This window comes from Cricetulus griseus, chromosome 4 (assembly GCF_003668045.3).
Source record: "Cricetulus griseus strain 17A/GY chromosome 4, alternate assembly CriGri-PICRH-1.0, whole genome shotgun sequence".
Lineage (NCBI taxonomy): Eukaryota > Metazoa > Chordata > Mammalia > Rodentia > Cricetidae > Cricetulus > Cricetulus griseus.
The window spans coordinates 83,250,311-83,277,735 of NC_048597.1; the positions used below are offsets into that span (position 1 = coordinate 83,250,311).

At 42.9% G+C, this 27,425-nt stretch overlaps 1 protein-coding gene across 1 annotated transcript in view; it reads right to left on the bottom strand.

Annotated features, from left to right (window-relative positions):
• Positions 1–26,980, bottom strand: part of Flt3 (fms related receptor tyrosine kinase 3) — an 85,301-nt gene extending 58,321 nt beyond the window's left edge. Inside the window, exons 1-2 of the mRNA XM_035444153.1 lie at positions 26,839–26,980; positions 2,608–2,729 (exon numbers count right to left, since the gene is read on the bottom strand). Of these exons, the coding sequence (XP_035300044.1) occupies positions 2,608–2,729; positions 26,839–26,980 (264 nt within the window). The remainder of the gene's footprint in view (positions 1–2,607; positions 2,730–26,838) is intronic.
• Between the last annotated feature and the right edge of the window lie 445 nt (positions 26,981–27,425).

Below are 27,425 nucleotides of genomic sequence, written 5' to 3' on the forward strand. Positions count from 1 at the left end.
CAGGGATCCCAGGGATCCACATGATGGCCGGTAAGAACTGTTGTCTTCTGATGTCCACATGTGTGTGGCGGCATCTGCATGAACCGCACACAAATGCACAGAAATCCATGTATACAATAAATAAGTAAAAGTTTGTTTTTTTTAGATTTTTTTCTATTATGTATACAGGGTTCAGCCTGCAGGCCAGAAGAGAGAGTTGCAACAGATCTCATTACAGATGGTTGTGAGCCACCATGTGGTTGCTAGGAATTGAACTCAGGACCTCTGGAAGAGCAATCAGTTCTCTTAACCTCTGAGCCATCTGTCTAGCCCCCAGTTTATTTGTTTTAAAATCAGTGTTTGGGCCTTGGGAGATGGCTCAGAGGCTTAAGGTACTTCTCACTCAGCCTCATGACCTGAGTTTGACCCCCCAGTGTCCATATGTTGGAAGACATGAGCACACTTCCGCAGCTGTCTTCAAACCCCTGCTTTGTCATGTACACCCTCCACCCCCTCCACACAAATAAATAATACATGTAACAGAAAAAGACAACATATATACGTGAATAGCTATTTTAGGTTGGAAAGACACTAAAAGTTGAAATCGGATGCCACATAATACTATTTTGTATCCACACTGAAACGCTACTATGCTGTGACCTACAAACTTTGGACCTGACCTGACCTGACCTGAAGCAATCAGGAAATGATGACAGACACAACTGCAAAAAAGTTGGGCTCGGCTGGGATGTGCACTGTGATGGAGACCCAGTGTGTTTATTATATACAACTTAACAAGGAGGCAGATGAGCTAATTTAGGGGTGTGTGTGTGATCTGTGTAGGGGAGTAGTCTCAGGCTGCAGTCACCCAGGATGAAGAAGCTGTGGTTGGTACTTTCTACAGAAACTGTCAACATCCTTACTCAGACCTTGCCATTCCCAAGTCTGACCTGGGGAAGGACTTACCATTCCCATGAGTCTGGGGCACTGGGTTCCCTGACACTGTAGAACTCAAGCCAATAATACACATTCACTCAGGACTTCATCTGGTCTCCATACTATTATATATTAAAATGCCTTCATTATTAAGATGCCAATTTGTTACAATGCTAATACCTATTTAGAAATTAAAACCAGTAATGCTTCTACCAGCAGAGCACATACTGTGAGGTCAAGGCGAGATTGATCTACAAATCGAGTTCCAGGACAGCTCTGTCTTGAAAAACCAAAAAAAGAAAGAAAGGAAAGAAAAAAATGTGTTTAGATTGAGGTGTGTGTGTGTGTGTAGTGTATACATAATATGCCTATTATATATATACATGTGTATATATATATATATATATATATATATAATGCTGCTATTGAAACCCATTTCATACTATTATTTTAAGTTAATATTATTTCTAGTCTCTGATAGTTAGAGGAGGTCAATCCATAACATACATTTTTCTATTTCCATGAAAGAAAACAGTTAGTGAATCCTAAACTGGAAATGTGTATAGAGTTAGCTGATACAGTCTTATTTGATGCATAGAAATGTCTAATGTTTTCAGTTCTCTGTCATGTAAGCTTCCTCCATTTGAGTGCTTTCACTAAACATATATTTTAAGAAGTAGACAGGTGGAGATAAGCATGTTAGAGTACTAGTATCAAACAAAGGGGCTGAGAGTTGCCTCAGTGGTTAAGAAAACTGGCTGCTCTTCCAGAGGCCAGGTCTGTTTCCCAGCAAAGACATGGTGTCTCACAGCCTTCTGGAATTCAAGTCACAGGGAATTCAATATCCTCTTCTGGCCTCTGCGGGTACCAAGCATGCATATGGTTCACAGACATACATGCAAACAAAACACTCATACACAAAAAGCAAATCATAACAAACTTTTAAAGAGAGTGGAATGAGCTGGAGAGGGGCCCAGTGGTAAAAAAAAAGCACTGACTGCTCTTGCAGAGGACCTAGGATGGATTCCCAGCACCCACATGGTAGCTCATAACTGTCTGTAACTCCAGTTCCAGGGGTCTGATGCCCTCTTCTGATCTTGGTGTGCACCGGGAAGCACACGGTATACACACATACATTCAGGCAAAGCATTCATACATATCAAATAAAAATAAATAAATCTTTAGAAAAGAAAAGGGAAATGCAGACAGTGTAATGGCTCAGTGGGCAAAGGTACCTGCTGCAAAGCAAGAGAACCAATTTGCTCTGGTTGCTTCTGGCCATCACAACAGCATGCCTGTACACACACACACACACACACACACACACACACACACACACACACACACACACACACGTGAGGAGGGAGACGGAAAGAGAGAGAGATGCTCACCACTTCTCCACACTAGGTATACATGCCCTTTCAAATCCATACCCTCATGGATCTTCCCAGGTGCACGTGTGAGGGAAACACACTAACCCTCAGTGCTGGAAATCCAATCCACACCCCCAGAATATCGTTCTTGATGCCACTGGCGGCAAGAGCTGGCAGTATAGATGCGGCTGTACCCGATAAGAGTGCCTAGTACGCTAAAGGGATAGCAGTGCCCACTGAGTCATGACAGGTTCCAATAGCCTACAAAGCATAGTCTCTAGAGCAAAACAGAGGGAGCCATATGCTCCTATTACTTTACCATGATATATGAGGATGACTTTCCAGCTGATGAGCCATTGTTCTTATGACTGATTAAGACACACTTGATCACAGGCAGATCTTGGTTTGTAATGGTCTCAAGAATTGTTACGGACAAAACGACTGTAAAACAAAACAAAAATAATGACATTAGTATACACACACACCTCGGAAAGAAAAGAAGTGTTTGGCTTGCCACAGAACAAAGAAACGAAATGCAATCAGGGAAAAGGGACCAACAGAAAAGAATATGGGAAGTGAAGTTTCATGAAAGCCAGTCTATTCTAGATGAGGGAAAGCAGCCACTGGGGGCAGCATCCCACAGTACCATCTGCAGTGATGGGGACGTTCTCCATCTGTGCTGTCCAGCATGGCGGTCACTGGCCACACGCCCTGTTAAGCTTTTGAAATGAGGTGGAGACATTGAAAAACTGATGTCATTACCTCAGGGGTCCTGCAGTGGAGAGCACTTTCTCTGGCTCTCTCTGTTGCTCACTGTCTCTGCTCCTTTGTCTCTCTAGTGTTGGAGATCTCATCAGTGACCTCAGAAAATGCATGGTAGGTGACTACTCTAGTGGTAAGTACTTTCCAGTGAGGTACACCTCAGCCTCAGCCTCTCAAGTTTAGAAATATTTAGAGCATTATTGAGGTATTCATTTATTTATTTTTAATTAATTTTGAGCTGGCATACAAAGTAACGTGTTTCATGATGTGTGTGTGTGTGTGTGTGTGTGTGTGTGTGTGTGTGTGTGTGTTGAGTTTTACTTAACCTTCTTGATGAAGTAAATGCAAATGTCTCAGTGGGCATAGTGGCATTTTGACGAAAACATGCTCTGTGGACCAACCACTAGAATCAAGCTTACTCACCGACCCAGTGGCTCACACAGTGCCCTAAGCAAGGAGTAGACTCCAGATCACGCCTAGTGCATGGGTTTCTGTCATTCTAAATCTCTTTTACTGGCATTTGTGTGATGGGCTTGACAGAGGCAGGAGGTAAATATACATGTCCAGCCATCTCTGTACCCTATAATCTCAGAGTCTCAGGGATGTTAACATTCTTTCTTGTCTCACTCTCTAATGTTTTCACTCTCCACTCTCGATTTAAATGTGATTTTTCCAGGTGTGGAGATGCATGTCTTTAATCCCAGCACTAGGGAGGCAGAGATAAGTGGTTCTCTGTGAGTTTGGGGGCCAGCCTGGTCTATATAGCACATCAACCAACCATCCAAACTACAATAACAACCATGACTCTATAGTCTAATCTACTTAGATTGTACACATTAAAGCATGTAACTTTGGAAATGAGTATATATATTTATTATATATAATATACATTTATCATGTAATATATAATGTATATTTTATTTGTTACATATATTTGTTATATATACATATAAAACTACACAACCGGGTCGGAGAGATGGCTCGGTGGTTAAGAGCACTGACTTCCAGAGATCCTGAGTTCAATTCCCAGCAACCACATGGTGGCTCACAACCACCTTGAATGAGATTTGGTACCCTCTGCTGGTATGCAGGCAGAAGACTATATACATAATAAATACATTTTAAAAAAAAACTACACAACCACCCTGACATACACACTCATATTAATAGTGAGCTTTTCTATTATCCTACAAAGTTTTCTTTTTCATAGAGGTACTATCCTCTGGTACTCCTGTGTACTCTGATACACATGGATTCCAGCTGTGTCACATTCTCAACAATATCTGCTATAATGAGACCTTCAGTTTTTCTATTATTAAATTTTATCTTTGTGTGTGTGTGTGTGTGTGTGTGTGTGTGTGTGTGTGTGTGTGTGCGTGCGCGTGCGTACACGTGCCCCAAGTCAGAGTAGCTGAGCTTTTGTGGCAAGTACTTTTATCCACTGGATCATCTTCTGCAAGACTTTCACTCTTCATAGAGTAGGAGGTGTGTCCTCTCGCTGTGGCTTTTCTTCCGCCTTTTTCATTATTGAGACAGAGCTTTGCTCAGTACTCCTTGCTAGCCACAGACTTCTGCCTCAGGCTCTCAAGAGCTGGAGTGATAGGTGTGAGCAATACAGGGGCATACTGTGGCTTTAATTGCCTTGTTGAATTAAAATGTTTAGTATCCTTTCAGTTACTTTAAAACATTCTCTAATTTCTGTCACTGTGATAGCATATCTCTTCAAATATTTTGACCAAGTCAAGTGTTTTAAGGTTTTATTTTTAGTTTTAGAAAGTTGTACGTAATACATAACTCTTTAAACAACTGTGCATTTGTATCTTTGATCTGGTGGTCTCACTGAGTGAGGTTCATCAGTTTAACTGATCTTTTATCAATCTTTGTTACATTGATTTTCTGCCCTTGATTTGCTTTTCTTGTTCATTTTTTAAAACTCTGGTCATGATTACTTTGTTTATTTTGCTCATACAGAGCTCCTGGTAAGTGGTTTTAATGTAATTGGCCCCATAAGCTCATAGGGAATGGCACTATTAAGAGGTATGGCTTTGTTGAAGTAGTTGTGACTTTGTTAGAGGAAGCATGTCACTGTGGGGGTGAACTTTGAGGTCTCCTGTGTTCAAGCTATGCCTAGTGTGACCGTTCACTTCCTGGTGCCTGTGGATTAACATGTAGAACTCTTGGCTCCTTCTCCAGCACCATGTCTGACTGCATGCTGCCAAATTCTAGCATGATGATAATGGACTGAGCCTCTGGAACTGTAAGCCATCCCATTAAAATGTTTTCCTTTATAAGAGTTGCCATGGGGGCTGGAGAGATGGCTCAGCGGTTAAGAACACTGGCTACTCTTCCAGAGGTCTTGAGTGCAATTCCCAGCAACCACATGGTGGCTCACAACCGTCTATAATGTGATCTGGTGCCCTCTTCTGGCATGCAGACATCCATGCAGGCAGGTCACTGTATACATAAAAAAAAAGAAAAAAAAAAAAGAGTTGCATGGTCATGGTGTCTCTTCACAGCAATAGAAACCTTAATTAAGACAGAGCTTAATTTGATATTTTCCTTCTATTTCTTCTTTTCTTGTCTGTTTTGTTGTTGTCATTGTGTACTGTTGTTTGAGACAGGGTCGTCTCTGTATAGTCCTGCTATCCTGGGGCATACAATGTAGACCTGGCTGGTCTTGAATTCAAAATCTACCTCTGTCTCCTGAGTACTGGGATCAAAGGCATAGACCACTATACCTGGCTTCCTTTTGTTTCTTATGGTTGAATATGATGCCATTGATTTGAGATCTTTATTGTTTTAAAGTGTCTCACACCTACAAGCCCAGCACTGGAACCTTATCATGAGACTCTGTCTCAAAACAAGCAAGCAATCATGACACCATAGAAAGAAAAAGCTCTAATTAATAATTAATAAGTAAATGTCTAATAATAAGCTAACATTATAAATTTGGGTCTGGGAGCATGACTCAGTAATAGAGGGCTTCCCTCAAATGTGTGATGCACTTGGTTCAATCCCTAACACCAAAACAAACAAACAAACAAATACACACAACTTGGGCTAGAATGATGGCCTTGGAGGCATCCCACATATTACTATATTCATCTCATTTTCACTGATAATTCAATTCAAAATACAATTGATTTTCTGGTTTCTTCTTGATCCGTGGACCCTTCAAAACTGCTTTGATTTCTCAAAGTTGGTGACCTTCCAATTTTTTTTTCTGCTAGCAATTTCTAAAATACCATGTCAGTCAAAAGCTCTATCTTGTATTTCTGGAATCTTTCAGAGCTTGTCAAACTGTGTTTCATAGCTCAGAGTATACTCTGTAAGTACATTCATTACATGTACTTCGGGGGAGACAGAAGTGGGGAGCATTTGACTGCTGCCATCCCATCATCTTGGTTGAGAGGCAGCCAAGGCTTCTCTCTCCCTTATTGGCCTCTTTGTCCTCACACTGCTAATTACCGAAGGAGTGCTGCACTCTGTGAGTTTACCCACCTTTCTTTGCAGCTCAACCAGAGATCCCTACACATACTTCCCAGCTCTGTTACTAGACACAGGAATGTTCAATTGAAGAAATAAGCCTCACAGCATTGCACATGACTCAGCCCTAAAGACATTTTGATGCTGTTAAAAAAAAAAAACCCACTAGCTGTTTGGATTAGTGTTAGCATAAAACTTTCCCTTTGTTTAATTAATTAGTTAACTAATTTTGAGACAGGGTCTCATTATATAGCTCCAATAGTTCTGGAACTCACTCTGTAGATCAGGCTGACCTTGAACTCACAGAGATCCACCTGCCTCTGCCTTCTCAGTGCTGGCACTAAAGGCATGTGCCATCACTGTCTGGCTACCTGGTGCTGATATTAAGGGTGTACATGGCCACACTCTTTTCCTTTTAGCCTATTATGTCCTCATATACAGGACTGACGTCATTTGTGTGGCACAGAGTTTGAACTTCTTTTCTTAATGGAATCTGACCAACTTTGCCTTTTAAAACATTGATTTTCATTTTCATGTTTTAAATAAAACAATTATAAAGGACTTCCCAATAAAAGCAGTGCATACCAAAATTAACCTTTTTGTTGTGACATTGGTGTTATTTAAGTTCATGAGACTATTGGTGTGATTAAGCTTGACTCCATCAACCTGTCCTTTGATTCTGTCTGTCCTGTTTGCTCCCAATTCCCTTGTCTTCTTTTTCTGCCTCCTTTGGGAATAGCTGACTTTCTTCTTTATTTTTGTGTGTGTTCATGCACACAAGTGTATACCCCCATGCATGTGCATATAGAGGCCAGAGATTGACATTGGATATGTTCCTCCATCACTCTCCACTTTATTTTCTGAGACAGGGTCTCTCTGTTTCAGCTAGACCAGCCAGCAAGCCACTGGGCTCGACCTGTCTCTACATCCCCATCACTAGAGTTATAGAGGCATGGCCTTTACATAGGGGTGCAAAGAATTCAAACTCTCAGAATGAAGGTATTTTCAGGTCACTTCTTGTGTGACAAACTTTTCCTGGAGGGACACACATGTCTACTCAACCTAGATAGGGAGCCCACGACAGATCAAAGTAGAAATGCTCTAGAAGTCTAGCTTGCTAAACCAATGAGTTTTACTGGAGTTACTTGCATGAATATGGGTAAGATGCTAACCTAAAGGAGCAGAAATGACTCAAAGACAGCTGCATCAACAAAGTCCACCCCAGCATGGAGAACAGCACACTGCATAGCCCACAAGCAGCTCAATGGGTTGGTGAGTGCCCATTCCAAGGGACTCAGTTGGTCTAACACCTTCCAGGGAGCTCTGCTCGTTTTTGTTTCTTGCAGGCAGCTAGTTGATCATGGTTATCTCAAGAGTCTTCTCTGCAGCTCTTCTTATTGCTTACTCTGGTAGGGACCTAGTGTAATCTGGTCAGTTTCAGGGACTTCCTGAAGCTTTTTTGAGTTACTTATCACCCTGCTTAAAGAGCTTCCCTGCAGGATGGAATGATTCAATTTCAGAGAAAACTGTTACACAACACTACTCCAACAAATAATCTTTATCCATTTCATACACATAACTCCTAAAACCCAATAATTAGAAAATAATCCAATAACAAAGAGTAAGGTAATGATGAAGTGAATGGTAATTGCTTCTCATCATCAGTTACTAGGGAAACACAACTCAAACCACAACATGTTGCTACATCGTTAGTAGGATGGTGTGGGGGCCAAAACACCAGACTATGACGCAGACTGGAAAGGGGACCAGGGACAAAAACAGAAAACTGACTGCAGCGCGCGCTGACAATGGCATTGAGCAACTGCAGTCCCCATGGCATAATCACTTGTCAACACAACTTGGTTAAGACAACAGTTGAGCCAGGCAGTGGTGGCACACCTTTAATCCCAGCACGGCAGGCAGAGGCAGAGGCAGGAGGCTCTCTGTGAGTTCAAGGTCAGCCTTGTCTAGAGCGAGTTCCAGGACAGCCAGGGCTACACAGAGAAACCCTGTCTCCCCCCTCCCCCCAAAGATACCAGTTGAGCATTTATATACAGCATAAAATCTATCCACACAACACCATGGATTTACGCAGGAGAAATTAACACTTTCCTCACATGAGTCACCTGTACTTGAACACTTATGAAATCATTCATAATCAACAAAAAAAGAGAATTAATGGACAGAAAAAAATCAGCTTAATGGATAAACTATGACATCCACACATTAGAATACTACTCAGCAATTAAAAGGAAAAAAAAATACTGGCATATAACAGCATGAGGAAGCCTTGAAAAATTTATGGCAGGCTAGCCATGGTGATGTACACCTTTAATTCTAGCACTCAGGAGGCAGAGACAGGTGAATCTTGTAGGTTCTAAGCCATCCTGATGTAAACAAAATAACAACAAAAAGCCGAAAACATTATTCTATGTGGTTAAACAAACTCAAAAGACCACATATACAATTCCACACATGATCTTTTGAAAAGGGGGAAACAAAGAGCAGAGAAGATATTACTGGTTGCCAGGGGTTAGGTGTGGAGACTGGGGGTTGATGACACTGGTCATGAGGGAACTGGGGGTGGATATGGAAATGCCCTGCATATGGATAGTGATGATAGTTCTGTGACTGTTTCTAATACACTCTGGGAAACGGGCTTTTTGTTTGTTTGGTTTGGTTTGGTTTGGTTTGGTTTGGTGTTTCAAGACAGGGTTTCTCTGTGTAATAGCTCTGGCTGTTCTAGAACTCACTTTGTAGACCAAACTGGCCTCAATCTCACAGAGATCCGCCTGCCTTTACCTCCAGAGTGCTGGGATTAAAGGGGTGCACCACCACACCTGGCAGGAAACAGACATTTTAAAAGGTGAAGTTACGGGGGGCTGGAGTGATGGCTCAGAGGTTAAGAGCACTGCCTGCTCTTTCAGAGGTCCTGAGTTCAATTCCCAGCAACCACATGGTGGTTCACAACTATCCATTATGAGATCTGGTGCCCTCTTCTGGTGTGCAGATATACATGGAAGCAGAATGTTGTATACATAGTAAATAAATAAAATCTTTTTAAAAAAAAGGTGAAGTTACTATAGAAATATGACTCAACACATCTGCCTTCAAAAGGCTGATGCATAATTGACATCATCAACTCCAAGAATCTATTTTCCAAGAATCTATTCCAAAGTCTTGGTGGAAATTCTCGGATTGTGGTTGCAAATCCATGTGAAGCCCTGAGGAAGCTTTGGAATTAAAAAAGGTGGGGAGGTAGGGGCTGGAGAGATAATAGCTCCAGAGGTCCTAAGTGCAATTCCCAGCAACCACATGGTGGCTCACAGCCATCTATAATGAGATCTGGTGCCCTCTTCTGGCCTGCAGGCATACATGCAGACAGAACATTGTATATATAATAAATAACTAACCTAAAAAAAGTGGGGAAGCTCAAAAAATTATATGCTTTGAAAGAAAAAGAATTGTGGGATATTTAGCTATAGAAAGCTGTTACTTTTTATGCCATGGAATATTACTTTAACTATGTCAAGATGTGTTACATTTGTTTCTGCGGCATTTGTTGAATTATGAAAAGATATGTTGCTATTTCATCTTGTCTGCCTAAAGTACCTGATTGGTCTAATAAAAAAGCTAAATGGTCAATAGCTAGACAGAGAAAGGATAGCAGGGCTGGCAGGTGGAGTGGATAAGTAAGAGTTAAAATCTAAGAACAAGAGAATGAGAGAAGAAGAAAGGAGAGAATGAGGAGGAGAGGCAGTCTCCCAGGGCCAGCCAGTCAGACAGCCGCCAGTCAGCTAGATGGAGTAGAACATACAGAAAAAGAAGATTAAAAAAAAAAAAGTGCAAAACGTAGATGAAGAGAAACAGGTAAAGTTAAAAGAGCCAGCAAGAGCCGGACGTTGATGGCACATGCCTTTAATCCCAGAACTCCGGAGGCAGAGCCAGGAGGATCTCTGTGAGTTTGAGGCCAGCCTGGTCTACAGAGTGAGTTCCAGGATAGTCTCCAAAGCAACACAGAGAAATCCTGTCTCGGGGCAAAAAAAAAAAAAAAAAAAAAAAAAAAAAAGAGCTAGCAAGAAAGGAGCTAAGCTAAGGGTGAGCACTCAAAAACAATAGTTAGTTCTCTGCGTGTAATTGGGATTTGGGAGCTGGTTGGTGGCCCAAAAGAAAAAGCCTGCTACAAAGAATGGCACTGGCGAGGGTACTTTGAAAGAGATGACATTAATCTAAAATCAAAGTTTAGGCTAATACAAGAACCGTCTAGGCAACTCTCCCTTGAGAAGCCCACACTTCCTCTTGTGTGTTCACACCCCCACCCCCATCCCTAAGGGCTCATGCTTAAGTCTATATTAAAATCTTTTCTTAAAAAAACACAACTTTGCTTCACAAAAAAAAAAAGCACAACTAAGCAAACCCAAGTGTGGTAGTGCATTGGTGAAAGCCCTCCTGAGCTTATAGTCTTCAGGATGCAGGGGCCAGAGGAGCGCCTCAACTCTCAGGCAAGGCTGGTCTGCGAGATTTCAGAGCTACATAGTGAGGCTGTGTCTCAACAAACTCAAAATACAAAGTAAATATCTACTCTCCAATGACAGAACAATGGATTTAGATTTGATAGAATGCCTAGGTACATAATTTTCTCATTCTTCCTATCTTTTCTTTCTTTTTTAAAAAACAATACCAAGAAAAATTTTTAAATTGTTGTATGTGTCAGTGTTTGCCTGACTATACCACATGTATGCCTGATACCTTCAGAGGCCGAAAGAGGGCGTCAGATCCCCTGGGACTGGAGTCACAGATGGTTGTGAGCTGCCATGAGGGTGTGGGGAACAGAACTTGGTCCTCTGGAAGAACAGCAGTGCTCTTAACAGATGAGCTATCGCTCTAGCGCTAATGCCTCCTTTCCAAGTGACATCTTTGAGGCAAATAGATCCAGGTGAGAACTAGAGACTTGAGTTCAAGTTCCCCTCTGGGAGTTTAGTTTGGATAACACTGAATTTGAACAAAGTTAACCTCTCTGAGCTTCATTTCACCACCTGACAAATGAGGGCGACAGGTTAAGCTCCCCCCCTCTTTTTTTTTTTTCCTATTCATTCTCTGTGCACTTTCCCTGAAAACTGTCATGATTTTAACCACCACCTATTTACTTGTGGACTCCAAACTTTTACCTCTGTGTGTCTCACACCTCTGAATATGTAGCTATAGATCTGGATGGCCCACCAGGAATTGCAGCCACCTTTCCCTCCCGCCTCCTGCTGCCTCTGTTCTCTCTCTGTGTCTTCAGTTAGTGTCAACACCCACACTCTCACCAAAGCTGGACATCTTGGAGATCAGAGCATCTTTGCTGTGAACTCTTACTATCAAAGGATCCTCCTGCCTCAGCATCCCACATTGTTGGGGCTGCAGGTGTGGCCATTCCCCTAGCTCCAGGAGATAGCTTTGAGTCCTTTCCCCGCCCTCATTTCCCATCCAAGCAGTAGCCAAACCCTAACATTTTTGCCTTCTTGATTATTCTCAAATCTTCCCTCAGTTCACCCTCTGGGTTACCGTTGTCACGGTTAAAGTCTTGGCTGTTTCTGGCCTGGACCACTACCTGCAGCTTCCTCTCTGGCCACTGTGCAACAGTTCAGCCGACCCACTCCATCCTCCACATAAACACCACACATCCTCCACTGGAAACCCTCCACAACTCACAGCACTGGCTCTTCCTTTCTTTGGACTCCCTCACAGGTCCCTTTGAAAACCAGTGAAAGTTATGGACACTTTCTCTTAAAAGTCAATAAATAGCTGGGCAGTGGTGGCGCACACCCTTAATCCCAGCACTTGGGAGGCAGAGGCAGGCAGATCTCTGTGAGTCCAAGGTCAGCCTGGTCTACAGAGCGAGTGCCAGGACAGCCTCCAAAGCTACACAGATAAACCCCGTCTCAAAACCCCAAGAAAAATGATTAAATAAATAAAATAACAAAGTTGGATGACAGAGAGAAAGACAGAGAAGGAAGGGGAGGGAGAGAGAGGAGAGGGAAAGAGACTGGGAGAGGAAAGAAACAGTGTAATGAATCTCCTGGAATCAGAGGTTCGAGGGCTCTGTGATAAAGGCCAAGCTCCAGGCCATCAAGATGGCTCTGCAGGCACTTGCCATCAATCGTGAGAACCTGAGTTTTGATCCCTGGGACCTACATGGTGAAATGAGACTGTTAGTATTCCTGCATCTGTACTGACCTGTCCTTTGGGTTCTCACAGGATATGCCCTCAGCTGTAGCCATAAGAGCATCACCTGTGCACACTCACTGTGCTCCCTTTTAAAGGGCCCCGCCCACCTCCCACTTCCCATCTCTCTTTCTCTCTGCCTGTCTCTTGTCTCTCTCTTTCTCTCTCTGTCTCTCCTATTCTGCCACTCTAGTCCCCAGAGGCCAGTCTCCCCCTCCCCTCCCTTCTTTTCCCATTCACTTTCCCTCAATAAACCCCTCCACCCAAACTCTGTCACATGGAGTCTTTCTCTGGAGTGCTGCTTTTTTTTTTTTTAAACGTCTATTTTTTTTAAAGATTTTTATTTATTTATTATGTTTAAAGTCCACCAGAGGACACCAGATCTCATTCAAGGTGGTTTTGAGTCACCATGTGGTTGCTGGGAATTGAACTAGGGACCTCTGGAAGAACAGTCAGTGCTCTTAACCGCTGAGCCATCTCTCCAGCCCATGGAGTGCTGCTTTTTAAAATTACAACAGAGACAACCAACTCCCTCAAGTTGTCCTCTGACCTTCATACATGAGCCTTGACTCCCACACACAATCGAATGCATGCACACAGACACATACACACTAAGTATTAAAAAATCAATTTCCTAAGCCAGGCACTAGGGAGATACAGGCAGTCAGATCTCTGTGAGTTTGAGGTCAGACTGATCTACAGAGAGAGTTCCAGGATAGGTTCCAAAGCTACAGAGAAACTCTGTTTCAAAAAACAAAAAGAAATCAATTTTCTGAGTTATAACTTTATAAAGCATAGCCACTGTAATCCTAGAGACCTTATAGTCTGAGTCCCAAGGACAGAGACCTGAATTGTGGTCTTGCTCAGGTTTGTTACCTATGAACCTTGTTCCTTGCTAGCCCACTTGCTGGGAGTGTCCTCACCCTCTGCTTTCCTGTCACTGATCACACACCTTCCCAGCCACGGTTGGAATGCTCTCCTCTTGGAAGCTTGGCCTCTTTTTCTGTCCGGGTTAGAGGCTATGCTTCTGTAGATGCTTCTAAAATTGCATCAGTTGCAGCTCTGTGACTGTCGGCACCATAGCATTAGCCTGGTGAGAGCAGTACCGGTCCATTTTGGAGGTTGCTGTATGGTGTCTGGGAAGGTGCTCAGGACAGAGCTAGGTCCTCACAAATGCTGGGCTGTAACACTGAGGCATACCACAGCCCTGTTCAGCATTTAACACGGGTCCTAGAAATAGACCTTTCTCAGAAGCACTCAGAAGAAGTGGGGGTGGGGGGTGGGGAGGCAGGGAAGCCTTACATCCAGGACTGACTCCAAACCCTGACTCTGTATCTCCATTTCTGCAAAGTGCCCACCTAAAGCAGACCCTGTGGGATTCATTTGATGTTCAGAAAGAGGAACTTCAATTGCAGAGCCATCGCCACCAGCATGCTTCCTATTTGCATTGTGAGTCCTGAGATGTCTATCTGCATTTCCTCCAAGAGTAGAACAGCATTAGGAAACCTGACTCTGATCACAGAGGATTTTGAAGACTGAATTTGGTGGGTATCCTATAATTAAAACACGGTATTGGAGAGGAAGAATGGCAATATCTCCTTCTGCAGTGTAAACTGTAAATAATTTTATGGAGGACTCTTGGCTTCCAATCAACTAATAATGACAGTAGTGAAAACATTTTTTTTTTTTTTTTTTTTTTACTGTTTAACAACTCCCCCCAAAATACCAATAGTTCCTCTTTTAGGATCTTATGCAATTCCTCTAGCCACAAAAGAACATTGTGTGTGTACTTTATATTATTTTTATATTTCCTTCACATGTGTTAGTACCTAAAGAACAGAATGGTATGAGTCAAGTTAACGACACAACAGTGTTCATTAGTTCATGGCCACGGAGGAGACAGCCACTGGAAAAACTAACCACACCACGCAGGCGCAGAGCTCACACTCCGCGTCCCTTAAAGGATGAAAAACTTCTGACCTTGTAACTATGGCTAAAGCCTCCATAGAAGCCACAGTGAGGGCAAGTCTGAAGATCAATAGAGACAGATGGACATGGTGATCCCAGCACTTGGAAAACTGAGATAGGAGGGACTCAAGGACAACCTTGTCTGTGAGATTCTTTGTCTCAGAAAAAAACAAAAAACAAAACAAAAAAAAACAAAAAAACAATCAACTACACCACTACCAAAGATAACTCAGACTCCAAACACTCTGCTTGGGTAAATCCCTTCACTGGAGGGTCATCAGCTTGTCTAAGTGAACGAAGGGTGGGGCAGAGCAGCAGGATCAAACTATGGAGTATGCTAAGCCAAATGTGTCCTCCCATTATCTGCAAGACCCGTTTGGAACTCGTGAGCGTGGGTGTGGTAGCACATATGCCTGAAATCCCAGGACTAAGGAGGCCGAGACAGGTGGACTCGAGGCAGCTTGGGATACCACCTGAAAAAACCCTCCTAAAAAGCCCAAAAGAGGAGAGGAGAAACAATAAAAAGCAGTATTTTACTTTGTATGCTAATTATTATTGTTATTGTTATTGTATTTATTTATTTATTTATTTGATTTGGTTTTTTTCAATACAGGGTTGGTTTCTCTGAATTGCTTTGGAGGTTGTCCTGGAAGTCGCTCTGTAGACCAGGCTGGCCTTGAACTCACAGAGATCTGCCTGCCTCTGCCTCCTGAGTGCTGGGATTAAAGGCATGTGCCACCAATGCCCAGCTGCTAATTAATTTTTAAGAATAAAAGTTTGCAAGTTTGCAGCACTCCTCATATTATTTATGCTTTTTTTTTTTTTTTTTTTTTTTTTTTTGTCAAATCAAAACTTCATCCAGAGCCAGGCGTGGTGGCCCATGCCTTTATTCCCAGCACTTGAAAACAGAGACAGGTGGGTGGATATTTGTGCATTTGAGGCCAGCCTGGTCTACATAGTGAATTCCAGGCCAGCTCTCTCAAAACAAAACAATACTTAGGAGGTATTTTGAGTCAGCTATCTACAGATGTCAATCTACAGATATTGTTCTCCCTCCCTCCCTCCCTCCCTCCCTCCCTCCTTTCTTCCCTCCCTCCCTCCTTTCTTCCCTCCCTCCCTCCCTTCTTCCCTCCCTCCCTTCCTCCCTCTTTCCTTTTCTTTCTCTTTTGATGGCAATCTCCAACATCGGATGCATATTTCATTGTCAGGGAATCCTGCCACACTGATTTCTTAGTATCATTAGAGAGTGAAGACAAGACAGGCACAGTTTAAATTGTGAAGATGGTATGGGGAAGCGGGGAGGTTCTCAATGGAGCACAGATACTCTCTGGTGATAAAACACAGTCAACACACTTGTTCAAAGAACCATTTAGAAAACTGCTTCTTGCTAGGTTCCATGGTCTGAGCTATGGGAGCTTAAGACCAACCTAGATGACATAGTGGAATGACCATCTGGAAAATCCAAAACAGCCCCAAGCCCGTCTTCAGAATGTATCCTTATAGTCCTAGCACTTGGTTACATATTAAATTGGAGGTCAGCCTGGGCAACATAAGACTCTGTCTCTGTCTCTGTCTGTCTCTTTCTGTGTATTTCTCTCTGTGTGTCTCTCTGTGTCTCTGTCTCTGTCTCTCTCTCTCTCTCTCGGTCTCTCTGTCTCTGTCTCTCTTTCTCTCTCATACACACACAAAATTCCAAACTCAAACTGTTTCTTCCCCAAATGCAAAGATCATATTTGATTAGACAGTAGTGGTCCACACCTTTAATCCCAGCACTTGGAAGGCAGAGGCAGGCAAATCTCTGTGAGTTCAAGGCCAGCCTGGTCTACAAAGCTAGTTTCAGAATAGTCAGGGTTACACAAAGAAACCCTTGAAAACAAACAAAAAAATCATATTTGACTTTGTGACAGATCATTCATTTTACCCCAAATGCAAGAGCACTGCTATTTCCATGAATATATAATACAATCTATCTATATTCAAGTAGTTGCACAAGGTAATGCCCTTGGAATTCCTATTCTTATTTAGTTGAAATTTCATTGAAGAATGCTGTTTTTATTTCATTTTTAAATTTTTTAAACCTTGTGTGTACATGTGTGATTCACACACTAGTGTAGGTATGTGCAGGCCAGTGTGTACCCCTGGAGGTCAGAGGAAAATCTCAGGGATCTTCATCGTCCACATTGCTTGAGGTAAGGTTTCTTTGTTGGTATTTGCTGTGTATAAGGTAGGATACCTGATCCATGATTTGCCAGGAACTCTCTAGTCCTTCCCAGCTCCCTGTAGTAGTGCTGGGACTACACACCAAGCTCAGCCTCCAAATGGATTCTGAGGTTCCAAACCCATGCTACTTATAATCTATATGTATTTAGTGATCAAAAATATCTGTCAATATTAATTTACCTCTTTCCTCATTGTTCCCTAAGCCAGCCCCCCCCCCCCCGCCACCCCCTTGCTGGAAGGCTGAACTAAAAGGAAACTTCATGGGGCTGGAGAGATGGCTCTGCAGTTAAGAGAACTGACAGCTCTTCCAGTGTACTGGGTTTAATTTCCAGCACCCACATGGTAGCCCAGAACCATCTGTAACTCCAATCCTAGGGGATCTGACTCCCTCTTCTGGCCTCTGTGTGAACTGAACACACATGGTGCAAAACACACATGAACACATAAATAAATAAATAAATAAATAAATATTTAAAAATAAGTAAATAGAAGGCTGGAGAGATGGCTCAGTGGTTAAGAGCACTGACTGCTCTTCCAGAGCACCGGGGTTCAATTCCCAACACCCACATGGCAGCTCACAACTGTCTGTAACTCCAGTTCCAGGGTATCCAATGCCCTCATACATGCAGGCAAAATTCCAATGCAAATGAAATTAAAAATAAGTAAATAAAATAAATAGATAAATAAATAAAAGGAAGCTTCATATCAAAATGCTTTTCCTGAGTCAAAATGATGACTTAGTGGATAAAAGCACTTGTAGCCATAACTGACAAGCCAAGTTCAATCCCTGGAACCCACATAGTAAAAGGAGAGAACTGACTTCTGCAAGTTGTCCTCGGACCTCCACCTGCTCACTGTGACATAGACATACACACACAGAATAAATTAACTTTTTTTTTAAAAAAAAAGATGTTTGAGATGCCTTTCCTGGGAAAGGCAAAGACCATAGATTTGTTAAATAGAATAAAGCCAGCTATTCATACATAAATCTTGACACCACCATCTCTTTCCTTTTTGTACACATTGTCCAAAAAAGTTCTGTGCTTGGCACAGAAATAAGCATTCAATAATGTGTGTTAAATTTAAAAATATTTCCACTTATTTAGGCTTATATTAATTTTTCTTATCTGAAGTCTTCCTGATAAAATGTGTAAACCTCCATCTTTTTTTAAAAAAGATTTATTATGTATTTGTGTGTGTGTGTGTGTGTGTGTGTGTGTGTGTGTGTGTGTGTATATACACACTTTGGTATGTATATGTTAAATGCCTGTGTCCAAATAGGCCCAAGGGCACCAGATCCCCTGAAGCTGGCTTACAGATGGCTGTGAGCTACCTGATATGGGTGCTAGGAACTGAACTCTGGGCCTCTGCAAAGCAGTATGCATTCTTAACCACTGAGCCTTCTCTCTAGCCACTCCTTCTCAGTCTTTAATAGCTCCTTAACTTTCAGTTAGACAACAGGCAGTTTCAAAATCAATGGAAACACCTCAACTGATAACTAAGAGTTACTGAAGTGCCGTTTCATTCATTCATATTATAAGATGTATATCATTCTTATATAACAACAGACATGAGTTCCCCATTAACCCTCAGATAATTTACTACAGGCAAATATGAAGTTCCAATGAGGAAAATCAATAATAGCTAACCTAAACTCAGATGAGGCAAGAATTGAAACTAAAGCATTAGAGTCAAGGGCCATCAAGGGGCTGGTATTTTCTCTAATCCAAACCCATTTTCCCCCAGCCTCTTTGCCTTCACCATCTTTCTGGCCTACTCCTTCTTGGATTCTCAAGAAGGAAGATAAATATGGTGGTTTAAATGAGAATGTCCCCTCATAGGTTCATATATTTGGATGATTGGTTTCCAGTTGGTTGAGCTGTTTGGGAAGGATTAGAAGGCGTGGCTTTGGAGGAGGTGTGTCACTGGGGCTGGGTTCAGGTTTCAAAAGTCCACATCTTTCCTGGTTAGCTCTCTCTGCTCCTGGATTGAGATGTGATCACTCAGCTACTGCTCCAGTGCCACACCTGCCTGCCTACTGCCATGCTCCCCACCACAATGGGCATGGACTCTAACCCTCTCAAACTGTAAGCTCCATTAAAATATATTTCCTATAAGTTGCTTTGGTCATGGTGTCTTTACAGCAAAAAGAAAAGTAACTAAGACAGAAGTTTGTACCAGGAGTGGGGTGTGGAAGAATTTGGAACTTTGAACACTATAAAAAGAGCTTACTGTACCATTCTACTATGTACTCAGAAGACAGTCGTGCTAACTAGGGAGCAATGTCTAGTGTTGACTAGACAGCAATGTGGACTAGGGAGGCCCAGCTCAGGTGGTTTTAGAGGGGAAAAATTCTAGTGACTGGGTTTGAGATCATTCTTGTGATATTTTGGCAAAGAATGTGGCTGGTTTTTGCCCTTGTCCTAAGAATCTGCCTGGGGACTCTTTCTTTGGCAGAGGATATTTCAGGACAGCCTAACATTGACTGTGTCATGTGGTTATTAGTGGTCCCTGTTATGCAGATTTACAATAAAAATGAGCAAATGGGACAAAAAGTAACCCAAAATGTGCAGTTTGAGGGGAAAAAAGAGCACCAGAAAATTCAGTGTTGAAGCAAAGTCTTGTGCTCAAAGAGATGAGAAGTTTAAAGAAAGGCTTGATACGAAACTGAATAAAGGGAGTGGTACTGTCCGAGCAAGGTCCCACCTAGTCATGCTTCTAACCTGCAAAGAGGAAATGCCTAAGGAATCTTCTGCTCCTAAATACAGGAAAGCTTATTCAACCAAGGAAGAAAACAAATAAAAACACATGCAAGTGTAATTCCTACCCAAGCAGGCACCAGAACCTGCCAGCGTCAGCCATGAGGTTCTAGCTTTTGAGTTATGAAGAATAAAGGAGTAAAGGGGTTATGGAATCTTCCTCTGCAGTTAAGAAGATCCTCCAAGACCAGGAGTGTGTCAGGGAGGTCCCTGCAAGGAGACCAACAGACACCACACAAAAAGCTGTGAAAGTGAAGCCTGGGTTGTGTTGTTGACCCTCGGATGTTGGGGATGCTGGAACTGTAGGATACCTGCCATGCAAAGCAGCAGATCAGGAGTTGAACCAGCCCAAGGAAAAGAAGGGTGTGGCAATCATCAGGACTGGAAGGGCAGAGCCATCTAAGCCCTCTGACATCAAACGTAGAGTATAGATTTGGAGTTTGCCTTGCTGGATTTTGATCTTGCTTTGATCCAGTATTTCCTTACTACACTCGCATTCTTCACTTTTGGAAGGGTAATGTATATTCTGAACCATTGTATGTTGGAAGTATGCAGTTTGCTTTTTGCTTTTGATTTTACAGGGGGTTGCAATTAAGAAACTGCATTGAGTCTCAGAAGAGTCTTTGAACTTTTAAACTGTGTTGAGATGTGATAAACTACGGGGACTTCTGAAGTTGGATTAAATGCGTTTTGCATTATGATAGGGATGCAAGCTAATGGGGGCCAGGGAATGGAACATGCTGGTTTGAATGAGAATGGCCCCATAGGTTCACATATTTGAATGCTATGTCAAAGATGGTGCAACTGTTTGGGAAGGATTAGAAGGTGTGGCCTTGTTGGAGGAAGACTGTCACTAGGGGTGGATTTTGAGGTTTTAAAAACCCTAGTAGGCAGTGGTGGCACACACCTTTAATCCCAGAAATCCTAGGCAGAGACAGGCAGATCTCTGTGGGTTTGAGGCCAGTCTGGTCTACAGAGCGAGTCCCAAGACAACCAGGGCTACACACAGAAACCTTGTCTCAAAAACAAAAAAGCAAACAAAAAAAGCAAACAAACAAAAACACCAAAGCAAAACAAAATAAGCAAAGCTCAAGACAGTCCCAGTTAGCTTTCTCTGCCTCATGCTTGTGGATCTAGATGTAGCTCTCAGCTACTGCTCCAGTACCATGCCTGCCTGCCTGCTGCCATGCATGCCCCCTCCCATGCCATAATGATCATGGACTCACCCTCTGAAACTATAAGCAAGCCCCCAATAAACTCTTTCAAGTTGCCTTGGACATGGTGTCTCTTCACAGCAATGGAAAAGTAACTAAGGCAAGCAAGAAGGATAAAAAACAGTGGCAAGAATGTGTAGTTCAAGGCTCTGACTATTAATTCTCTGACAATGAAAGAGACAGTGTCTTAGTTATTGTAATATTGAAATCTTCTCTTTACAGTAACAGTGCCCAATGTAGAAAAAGTCACAGAGAGCTCCTTCCTGTTGTGGGATATTTGTACACTGCGTGAGGGTGTATTGCTATGATTGGTGTAATAAAAAGGTGAACTGCCAATAGCTAGGCAGGAGGTATAGGCAAGATATCCAGGGATAGAAAGGGAGAGGAGGAGGAATCTAAGTATGCAGGGGGAAGCCAAGAGACACGGTGAGAAAACAGGAGGTGCAAAATGGAAGACACAGAATGCACGTGACAGAACATAGATTAATATAAATGGGTTAATTTAAGTTATAAGAGCTAGTTTGGAATAAGCCTAAGCTATAGGCTGAGCTTTCATAATTAATAAGAAGTCTCCATGTCATTATTTGGGAGCTGACTGGTGAGACAGAAAAAGACTCAATATATATAATGGCGTCCAACATGAAGGCTCAAATGTCCATATAAAGCCTGAGAAAGCAGGCTTTCAGGTAGCATGGGCATAAAAAGGCAAGGCTTTGTTTGTTTTTCAAGACAGGGTTTCTCTGTGTAGCACTGGTGGGCTGTCCTGGAATTCACTTTGAAGACAAGGCTGGCCTCGAACTCACAGGGATCAGCCTGCCTCTACCTCCGAAGTGCTGGGATGAGGCATGGCTTTTTTAAGAGGCCCTGCTATACAGCTGAGCACTTGAGCAGCCAGCACTGGGTACAAACTCCTGCTTCAGGCAGACACAACAAATTCCCAGAGTTGGGCAAGTAAATGTGTCTCCAGGCTGGTACCCACTGACATAAAACTAAGTTCTCATGGAACTGAGGGGGGTAGAGCCAGCCGCAGGAGCCATATGCTAAGCAGAGCCACAAAGGCAGTAAGTAGCCTAGCGTTTTAAGATTTGGCTCACATGGTCAGAGGAGGCTACAGAGTCGCAGCAAAAAAAAAAAAAAAAAAAAAAAAAAAAAAAAAAAAAAAATAGAATTTTGTCTGCCAGGTTCAGGCAGACAAAACTTCTGAACAGGTCACAGTTTGCTTTAAAATGTGTTTAGATGCAAGGAAAGAAAAATGGGGGCTGCAGAGATGGCTCAGTGATTAAGAGCACTGGCTGCTCTTCCAGAGGATCCAGGTTCAATTCCCAGCACCCACATGGCAGCTCACCATGGTCTGTAACTCCAGTTCTAGGGGCTCTGACACCTTCATACAGACAAGACATGCAGGCCAAAACAGCAATGAACATGAAATAAAAATAAATTAAATTTTTTTAAAAGAAAGGAAAATGGGTATAGACAAAGGAAAAAATAGTTTAAAAATAGTAACATATTTAAAGAGACAAGTAAAGTAATAGTAAAAAAAAAGCCATGTAAAGATGGGAAATACACAGGGTGCCTGAATACTGTATGGTACTTTGCTGACTTTGAATTTTTAAAAGCTAATGAACAAAAACAAAGCTGCTGAGAGACATTGGATTATGGAAACTTCTAAATTAAACCAAACTATATATTTTAATAATGTCTTAACTCAAAATGGAAGTCAGAAAATATATTCCATTAGGGGAGAGGTTATGCCTTTGTTTCTACAGGAAACAAAAAGTTATGGTTCTCTTAAAAAATAATGAAGATCAAATTTGATTGGGGGAGACATCTTGAAAATCTTGGCTACAGACATGAAAAAAAAACAAGAAAGACTACACAACAGGTGATATATATGCTGATCCCCCTCCATGGGAACAGCTCTGAGACTGGATGAGACAGGATAAATCTTGTTGTCTACAGAGTCCTTGTGACTAATTATTACATGCCATCCTTTCATAGGGCATGGATAGAGATTTATATTATAGTTTCATTGTGCAGTCCAAATGGTCTTATAAAGTTAACAGATGCCTTTTACCTGCCTAATCATAAAACATAAAATCATCTTTAGCTGACTTGTATACACTACACTTTCCATCCTTGTGTTAATGCAGATATATATGTTAACTTCAAAAGTTTATGTGTTTTCAAAAAAAAAAAAAAGGACCAGACATCAATGAAAACAAGTACCCCAGGTGATCCAGCCTCTCAGAATGTTTCAGTTGCAATTTCCTCAAAATTCTATGTTCAGAAAAATTTCAAAGCTGCTAGCTGAGATGGTCCAGCCTCACAGACTACTCCAGAAAAGACTTTCCCATCACACACAGACTAAACAAAAAATAACACAGCTAGCTCTCCCAGAACTTGACCATTAGCCCAATTTTCTCAGGGTCCCCTAAAGATGCTGTTGCACCCTAGACAGAAAGAAGCAGTCTAGGGGCTGGAGAGATGGCTCAGTGGTTCTTCCAGAGGTTCAATTCTCAGCACCCACATGGTAGCTCACAACTGTCTATAATTCCCTTGCATATTTGCAGGCAAAACACCAATGCACATAAAATAAAAATAATTTTTTTTAAAAAAAGAAGAACATGATGCCCACAATTCCAAGATGTGGGGTGGATAATTTTTGATCATTCCATGGGTTATAGATGCTTGTCATCATTTATCAGGGTTGGTTACAAGTTGTTATTGGTCATGGTCATGAAAAAAACTGAAAAAAGGAGATTAGATTCAGGGATCTCTTTCTTAAGGGGAAAGGGGGGATATAGTATAGAAATGATAATATAAAAGGGTGTATTGTTGGGCTGGAGAGATGGCTCAGAGGTTAAGAGCACCAACTGCTCTTCCAGAGGCCCTGAGTTCAATTCCCAGCAACCACATGGTGGCTCACAACCATCCGTTATGAGATCCAGTGCCTTCTTCTGGTGGGCAGATATACATGGAAGCAGAATGTTGTATACATAACAAATAAAATATTTTTAAAAAGGGTGTATTGTTGAGTCTATTTTTGAACAACCACTAGTTTTTGTATATTGATATGAATTTAAGTTTATTTTTATTATATTGTATGATATGTGTGTGTGTGTGTGTGTGTGTTTCTACTCTTGTTTAAGGTATTATACCCATGCAGCTCATTTTTAAATGTAACGTAAAGTTCTAGTGCTTGAAAGCTATTATTATAAACCATTTATGTTGTGGAATATTTGTATACTGTATGAAGATATATTGCTATGATTGGTGTAATAAAAAGATGAATGGCCAATAGCTAGGCAGGAGGTACAGGCAGGATTTCCGGGGATAGAAAGGAAGAGGAGGAGGAATCTAGGTGTTCAGGCAGAATGCAGAAGACACAGAGAGAAAAAAGGAGGTGCAATATGGAAGAGAGAATGCCACATGATAGAACATAGATTAATATAAATGGGTTAATTTAAGTTATAAGAGCTAGTTTGGAATAAGCGTAAGCTATAGACCAAGCTTTCCTAATGAATATGAAGTCTCCGTGTCATTATTTGTGAGGTGGCAGCCCAAAGAAAAATCCAGTCACACCTTCCCTCTCTTCCAGAGCCTCTATCCATGAAAAATAGTGCTTACAAAGGAAACCAACCTCTTTCTTTGTAATGCAAGAAATTTAACTCTTTTTTTGTTTGTTCCAGACAGGATTTCTCTGTGAACAAACAGCCCTGGCTGTCCTGGAACTAGCTTTGTAGACCAGGCTGGCCTTGAACTCATAGACATATGCCTGCTTCTGCCTCCTGAGTGCTGGAATTAAAGGTGTGCACCACCATGCTTGGCTGAAAGTCCTTACTTTTAAGATCCTTACTTTACCCAAGAAGAAAATATTTATGAGTGAGCATCATAAAGGTGTGGGCTGGAGCTTCCATACCACTAGTAGGGATGTGAATTGGTACAACTACTTTGGAAAACACCTCTGCAGTACCTACCCAAATTGCATATATGCCCTCCCTTTGGGAAAATCCTACAAGAAATGAGAGTTCAGGTCCACCAAAACCAGATGATGGACACAGAGTATTGTTTGTATTTACAACGAAAACAGAAGCAACTTTAAAAAAGGGGGTTCTGAGAATTGAACCCAGGGGTTTCATGTATACTAAGCAAGTACTCTGCTATAGAGACACATCCTTAGTCCAAGAAGAGCTTTAATGATCATCAAAGGAATGTATAAACACAGGGCAAAGAGTATCATATCAAAGAATGGCAGCCAGCACTGTTTTCAAGAACTACACTACAGGGAACAAAGTCTTCTTTCACAAGCACTGTTGAGTTAGAGAGGCTGAATACTGGGTCTGGAGAACTGGCTCAGCAGTTAGGAGCACTTGCTGTTTTTGCAGAAGGCCTGGGTTTGGTTTCTAGCACCCACACGGTGGCTCACAACCATCTGCAAATTCATTTCAAGGGGAGTTGGCCACCTTTTCTGACCTTCACAGGCACACATGCCCATGGAGGTCAACACTTGTCCACACATAAAAACAGGTAGTACAGAAAGAAATTGATCATGAAGGAAGAGTTAGGAGAGTGCCTCATCTATGTGAGTCCCTGAGTTCGATCCCCAGCACTGAAAAAAGAAAGGAGAGGGGTGGGGTATAATAGTGATTTCCTTTTTGTGAATTTCAAAAACAGGCAAAAGTAATACAGAGTTTGAGATAATCAGAGTGGTGGTCACTTTGGAGCTGAGCCACCCTGTGTTTTGACCCCCTCCCGTGATTACGAGGACATACTGAAATATAACGGACGGATGGACTCCTAAGATTGTGCATATTTGTTGTCTGTGTGTTGCATTTTGAATCTGGAGAGGAATATAGACATTTCCTAAGAAGGAGTCTAGTGCGGTTTGAGTGTGGTTGCAAGTGCTGCTCTGATACCAAGTTACTTCCCTAGACCCCTTCAGCCCTTCAGAAAATCTTTTCTGCTATGGAAAAAGGCACTAATAGCATACACAACCAAACCCTTTTGCATTAACAGAACCTGAAAAGCAAAGCTATGTATTTGAAATATACCTATTTACAAAACTGTTTAAGAAAGGTAAAACGTCTATTTTCCCACTTCTTTATATTCTACATTTTTTACTTTGTAATTCTTATTTTTTAAAGCGACCGGAAATAATTTCTGCTGGTTATATTGTAAATATTTTTTCTATTTGTCGTCGATGTTCAAGCCTTATTCCTAAGCGTTGGAGCCGAAGGGGAAGTAGGTTACCGGGCAGATGAGGACGCCAAGGCCAGGCCGTGAGTGCCTCCCAAGGCTGCAAAACTAGGGCAGGGCCCGATCTTCTCCAGGCTCCCAGAACTCTGTCTCCAACTTAAATTCAATCCAACCCCCTCATCTTCCCAAATAGAAAGCTGACGCGAACCGATCTGAACTGGGTCGGAAGGGGAACTTTTCTTTATGGTTAACGTTTTCAATCACAGCTACCACCCAAGCAGGTAATTTGGGAGGGCAGTCCTCAGAGTCCTTGAAAATCTCACTAGGGTTTAATCCTAGGATAAGAACAGAAGGACCGCTAATATTTTAATTTGTAAATCCGTTTCGGATAGTATTTCCAAAGTAACTAGCCATTGATCTAACCGAAAATTGGCACAGGTGGGGGTCACCAGCGGGGATGACCGCTCTAACAGAAGATGCCGTTTTCCCATTAGAGTTTACTCAGTCAACCCATGCCTCAAAGAGGTGAGAACGCCACTTCCCGAGACTCCACAGTAGCCAGGGGGACAGTTCAGGGGGTCCTGGGCCACCTGCACTGCCCAGACTCCAGGGCTGGCCGCGCGCATCCAAACCCAAGCCTAGGCGCGGCGGCCTGGGGACTGCGGAGGAGCGCTGCGGAGGAGGGTGGGGGCGAGAGCGGAGGGGGGGGGGCGAGCCGCAGCCAAGTTCACCGCTTGCACAGGAGGGCGCGAAAGAGGTGAGGGACACGGCGGCGAGGGGAGCTCGGGGGCGGGGGTGCGCACTCGGCCGGGGCGGGGAGGGGGCGAGGGGCCTTACCGAGCAGCGGCAGTCGGCCGCCGCGCCGCGCCAACACCCGCATGGCCTCCGGAGCGCGCGGTACCCAAGCCACCCGCCCAGCCTGCGATGCGGCCCCAGCGGCGCGCCGGGGGCTGCAGGTGGCTCGCCGAAGGATGCGCGTCACCGACCGCAGATTCCCTCGGACTGGTGCAGAGCAGAGGGGGAGGAACCTCTCCCCAGAGGCCGGGGCAGCGCGCGAGCCCCGGGGCTGTCAGGCGGGCCGAAGTGGCGCAGCACTGCGCCTAGCCCACGTGCCTGCCGTGGTCCACAGCCTGCGCTCCTGGCGCCCGGGGCAACCCGACTGCGGCGGGGGAGACTGGGTGTGGTCCTGCTGGGGAAGTTGCTCGGACTGGGTGGCTCGGGCCGTGTTGCGGTTGCCGGGAGTCCCCGGACCTCTGCTTTAAGATTCCGGAGTGTGAGAAGAGCGGTGACCCACAGACCTCCCTCTTCGCGCGGGCGTCTTTGAC